Source organism: Podarcis liolepis, assembly GCF_965112155.1.
Source record: "Podarcis liolepis genome assembly, chromosome: 14".
Taxonomy (NCBI): domain Eukaryota; kingdom Metazoa; phylum Chordata; class Lepidosauria; order Squamata; family Lacertidae; genus Podarcis; species Podarcis liolepis.
Window position 1 is genome coordinate 51,091,092 of NC_139569.1, and position 6,000 is coordinate 51,097,091.

At 48.7% G+C, this 6,000-nt stretch overlaps 1 protein-coding gene across 1 annotated transcript in view; it reads right to left on the minus strand.

Annotated features, from left to right (window-relative positions):
* Positions 1–4,043, minus strand: part of KLF13 (KLF transcription factor 13) — a 38,859-nt gene extending 34,816 nt beyond the window's left edge. Inside the window, exon 1 of the mRNA XM_083476020.1 lies at positions 2,824–4,043. Within this exon, the coding sequence (XP_083332146.1) occupies positions 2,824–3,361 (538 nt within the window). The 5' untranslated portion in view covers positions 3,362–4,043. The remainder of the gene's footprint in view (positions 1–2,823) is intronic.
* Between the last annotated feature and the right edge of the window lie 1,957 nt (positions 4,044–6,000).

A 6,000-nucleotide genomic window follows, 5' to 3' on the forward strand; every position in this document is an offset into this window, starting at 1 on the left:
CAGGGAGGGTGTCTGTTCCTGACTACTGGCCGCTATGGCTATGCTCTTCCTTATGTTTGGAGGCAGCATGCTTCCCAATACCAGCTGATGTTTCTCTCATGTCCTAGAATCACAGAATCATAGAGTTGGAAGAGACCACAAGGGCCATCGAGTCCAACCCCCTGCCAAGCAGGAAACACCATCAGAGCACTCCTGACATATGGTTGTCAAGCCTCTGCTTAAAGACCTCCAAAGAAGGAGACTCCACCACACTCCTTGGCAGCAAATTCCACTGTCGAACAGCTCTTACTGTCAGGAAGTTCTTCCTAATGTTTAGGTGGAATCTTCTTTCTTGTAGTTTGGATCCATTGCTCCGTGTCCGCTTCTCTGGAGCAGCAGAAAACAACCTTTCTCCCTCCTCTATGTGTCCTACTTGCAGGCATCCCATAGGCTTTGGGGATGAAGCTGAATGAAATGGACACTGAGGGAGGGGAGAGAGGATTTTACCTGGTATACACTTCTCTACCTGTCAGGCTGCTGTCCATGTCAATAATATTTGATTGGAAACATCTCTGCTCATGAAAAAAGCCCAGAAGGGGAGGTAACTTGTATGCATAGAATTAATGTGAGCTGGTCCTTGAGCCCCATTGCAAAATGCTTTGTTATTATGAAGGGTGAACTGACAGAATATTAGCCCCCTCAAACTGTTTTCAAAGAGGGACCCACTCCTTGCCAAGAAGGGGAATTTGGGAAGGCCTGTTTTCCTCTTGTCTCTGGAGTCCTGCCTGAGTAGGAAATGGTTAAACAAAGAAGCTTGAAAGCCTTTGGGATTCAGCCAATCCTACAACCAAGCCCTGTCACTGCCACCTCTCTTTTCCACCTAGCTCTAGCAACACAAACAGCACAACTAAATCCTGCATTGCAGAAGGAAAGAAGTGAATGAGGCGAGCTTCTTTTTTAATAGTAAGAACAACAAAGGAGAGCAGGGCGGCAAGCCAGTGTCCCTATATGACTCGTACTTCCCCAGCCCATTCCTGAATGACGTCTACTAGCTCTTTCCTCCCTCCCCTCCCTCTCCCCAGAGGCGTGAGCTGCCAAGCCCTCCTTCTCCGTATCAAAGAGAGGAGTTTTCCCAGCAGCATCCTCTGCTTCAGTTTCCAGTCAGTTTACAAGCTTAGAATCCCTTTGTCTCCATGTTTAAAGGAAGTGAAGGAAAAGTTTGGGCAAGAGCAGAGTGTGGTGTGATTCATCTACAATTTGCCAACTTTGAGTAGCAACAGAGAGGATAGCTATTATTCATTAAACATGAACGCTCCCGAAAGGGAGGGTGTCAGGAGAGGCTACTCAAAGGATGCAAACTTGGAAGAAATACCCTTTCAAATAAAGGGGACTTAATTCTAAAGCAAGCATTTAGGACTCTTGTTTTTAGAGGACTATGGAGGGTGGTGTCACTTGTTCTTTGGAAAGCATGTTGTTAATGCCTTTACCAAGCAAAGCCCTGGTTTGTTGGTTATTCCAGAGGTTACTACAAAATGGGAGGAAGGGCGCGTCAGAAGCAGCTCAACGGTGAGGCAGCAACTCACCTCGCCTCCAGCTGCAGCTTGGGTGTGGCTACAGGTGGCAGAATGAGAGGCGGGCAGATCCAGCCCATGGAGTATAACCCACCAGGAAGTTCTCCCAGCCGCTTGAAATTAAAGGGCGTTCCTATGGCAGGCCATGGCTGTGCTTGCACGGTTCCTGATCATTTTGAAGGGTCTTTCATGGAAGAACTTCCTGGTGGGTTGTGCTCCATGTTGTGGGAGGCACCAAACTGCCTTGGGTCATCACTGTGTTCCGCAAAATCATTAACCCGCACAACTACAAGTGGGTAACCAGCAGCCACTGGTCATATGAACTGAAAAGCAGTGCCAACTCTTAAATAAGGAGAGCAGGTGGGGGACCCAGAAACGGCTGGCTGTTGCCATTGACTTCCTTGCACTCTGACTTGCAGCTCCCTTGATAAGAGCAAAAGTGGAAACAATAAGCCCCAGCCATGGTTGGTGTTGAAAAGGAGGCCAGGCATATAATACTTTGTAGCATTAAAGTTTTACTCATTGTGGCCAATGTATTGCCAAGATGATTTTCCCCCTCCTTGTGAAAAATTGTTGAAGAAAAGAGGTGACTATATTTTTGAGACTATTATTGACAGTTTTTGTTCTATGAAACACCAGGGGACACTATGATTTAAGCACTAACCACTCTACTCTCTGTGTTGGTTGCTCTTGGGTGCCCCGTTATGGATTCTGATCAATGTGTCCCTCTCTCCTTTTCATTCTTTTAATTTCTAGGCCACCTTTTAACAGATTGGGTCTCAGTATAGCTTGCGATACCAGAAGGTTCGCTGCACAGAAACCATAGAAATGTAGACAGTACCGAAAGACAGTACTTACAATATAGAGAGCACCAAAATACCCCCCGTCTCCACATCACTGCAAAACAAACAACCAAACAGCAACAACACCCACATGCTCCTTTTCCTAGAAGGGGCTGCTCTGCTGGCTATAAGTGGAGGAAGCTGAAACAATGCCTGGAAATAGGGCCTGGGTTAAGGAGGGGGCAGGAGGGAGCAGAGATAGTGAAGAAAGGAGGGCAGCAGGTCACAGTTACACTTCTGTGTTTATTAAGGACAGGCTTGGCTGAACTACCTGTTACAGAAGCAACAAGAGCTGCACTGTAAGTTTTTAGGTTTACCGTTTTTCTCATTAACTTGTCCCAGACTTCAGTCCTGGGAGCCTGAACATCAGCCAGTTTCTCTTCCCTCTCCTCCCAACAAAGCTATTGGAAATAGACCAGCCAGTCACTAACCTGTGTGGGTCCTTAGGTGAGCCTTCAGATGGGACGACTTGCCGTAAACCTTTTCGCATCCCGCATAGTGGCATTTATGCTTCTTCTGAGGTAATTCAGGCTCAGTCCGACATCTTCCTCGCCTGCTTCTTTGCCTGGGGCTTGGCTGACTCGGTGCCCCCAAGCTGGAAGGTGTGGTTGCTCTGCCTCCTCCACGTTTGCCGGCCAGCAAGACACTTTCTTCCCCAAACTCTTTGTGGGAAAGAGAAGCCCCCCCTCTGTCAACGCTCTCAAGATTCTCCCCCTGAGGCGAGGAAAGCTTTGGTGGAACATGCTGGTTTAGGTCAGCTAAAATGCTGGCCACAGCATATACAGAGGACCCACCTCCATTGTCTCTCCCAACCTCTTTCACTTCGGGTTTCTCAGCTCTGTTTGAGATGATGCGGGGGGCAGCTCTGCCAACCGGCTGAGGGGCCGGTTCCCTCATGGGGCTGTGGATTACAGCACGGCTGGACATGGAGACAAGGCACTCGGCGGCAAAGTAGGCGGCTGTTGCCATTTTTCACGCCTCCTGAGGTGTATAAATCAACTGCAATTTTTCCTTTTGTGTTAACCTTCAAGAAACCCACATACACGCTCCTGGAGATTTCCTTTTTGTAGAAAATGAGATAGCTGGCTCCACAGCTCCCTGAAAAGTACTTTCTTTGTATGGGTCACACCCAGTTTCTCTCCTTCTGAATAGGAAAGGCATCCACGGAAAACACCAAGCAAAACAAACCCCGTCCGGCACAGCTTTTTGTCTGAAACAAAATTAATGAAGGTTGTCCACAATAACAAGCCTGCAGTTCCTCCAGTCTCCCGGGTGCATTCTGACGGCAGGACTGAGCTGGTCCGTTATTACTCCTTGGATTGCTTCAGACCCTCATAGGGGTGTGGCTTTGCCAAACATCTGGCTGTGATGTCACATAGAAGCTGTATCCTGAGCTGATCAGGTTAGCAGCAAGCTGAGACTTCAGCTGCTGCTGAAGCAGCTGCTCCTGCTGCAGCCGCCTGAGAGCCAGCGGAGAGAACAGAGCAGCAGCAATGCAGAGCGAGCAATGTGGCTGTGAACTTGAGTTTGGACAGAGCATAAGAGCAAGTTAAACGAAAGGAAGGAGCTGATTGGCTTGGGATTAGCCAATCAACATAAAAAGATCCACATTTGCACTTCTCTGTGGGCTAATGCATCCCCCCTCCCTGTATGACCCAACAGAAGGCAAGAAATTCAAGATTACTCTTAGGCTTCTCTTATGCAAGACAAAATATCTCCTTGCAGAAAGAGGTTGCCTTTTCCTCTGGCAAAACAGTACATGTGCAGTTGAAAAGCTTTCTTGTGTGTGCACATGCTGTCATGCGCAAAGTGACTAATGATGTAAGTAACTTGTGCTGCGGTCATTAACCTCTTATTTGTTTTCAGGCACATTCCTTCTGCAGAGCCTTCACAACCTGAGAGCACAATACAGTAAAGTGTTTACTAGGGAAGGGCAATTTAACAAGCCTTGAATTCTCTCAGGCACCTTGGACCCAGTACTTGAAATACAAAGGTGGCGCTAGTAATGCCAACCCAGGAATGTTTCATAGAGTTGTGAAAAACAAATGAACCCACTGCAAAAGTTGGTGGAACAGAACAGGCACAAACAATGTGTTTTCAGTTAACTGCAGTTCCACACTTTAATCCTTTTTAAAAAGGCAACTTGCTGGTGACTTCGGTCATCATCAGCAAACTGTCATTACTTTAATGTAAAGAGCTCTGCAATCTGTCACTGTCATCAACTGCCAAGCACCAAGCTGGATGGCTGCGTATTCTTGTGACCAATGTCACAATTAGGCGAGCACATACTGTTTTGATGAAAAGTCTAGATGTTTCACCCTTTAGATTTGTCTCAGATATCACTTTAAACAAAATTCAGCCATAACTCTAAAAATAAGCAGTGGGCCCCTGATTTAGCCCCAAAGTGGGCTTTCTAGGGGAAAGTGTTGTGGCAAAGGCAAAATGGCCTAGACCCATACGTCCTAGGTGTGGGAGAAATGGGAGTGTGGACAAACCCTTGTTTTTTGTGATGGAAGTTTAATTAGAAATTGCACACAGATTGCATACTCTAGAAGGCAGCTCCCTGAACACAGTGTGTGGCTTGTTGTAGACAATCTTTCTTGCCAATGCACTCAAATGTCATCTTAGAAAAGCTAAAGGTTGCACAGAAATGGACACATGTTCAACTGTACAGGTTCCTTCTACAACAGCATGGGCATCTTACCCATAGACGTTAGTGGCGCAGGGCACCAGGGCGCCAGTCTCTGGTAAGGAGAGTTAGGGCACGCTCCATTCCCTGCTCTGGGGCAGCCCGCTCCCCTCCTCTCAGCCACCCATTGGAGTGCACTGCGTCCAGCTCAGGGAAGCCCCTTTGTGTCCCCTCCCGCCAGGGCTGCCTGGGTGCCTGGTGGGCATGATTGGGGGCAGGCGCAGGGCGCCCCTCTCTGGCCGTGTCGCTGCCTGTGCGCCTCCCTGCGGAGTCTGTGAATGGAGCAGGGAAGCACCCTGTGCGATCCCGGCACCAAGCGAGGATGGCAGAGTCAACAAGCCACCTGATCTGCTTGCTGGCCCTCCTGTGGCACAGACGTCCCCAGATGGAGGCTTCGCAGGAGGCCATCTGGGCTGTGATCCACGTGCCTCTTACTTACGTGCAGTGCCGAGCGTGCGTCGGACCACGCAATGTAAACGAGCCAGACTGAAGGCTCACCCCCCCCCACTTAAGAAACGTTGACAACTCTGGGAAACAGGGGGGGGCATGGGGGCGCCATAAAGATATTTGCACCAGGGCACCGGATATGCTTAAGACGGCCCTGTACAACAGTGTTCCAATTCAGGAGAGAATGCCACGTTGGTCACATGGGCCACTCTGGGGGGACTCCATTCAGTAATGGACAGCACCAGATTCATGGTGGTGTTGCAGTTCTGCCGCACAAGGCACTGAACCGAGGGGGTGCAGAATTGAGAAGATTGAGAGAAGGCAAATTCTGGCCTCATGCAGAACACCACACGACCACAGATTACCAAACTGCTCCTGATGATGTTGTGCTTGGAGGTGGGATTCTGGCCTTCTGCATACTTGTTAAAAAGCTACATGGAACTTACTTTCAAACCACTTTTCTGCTTCCCAA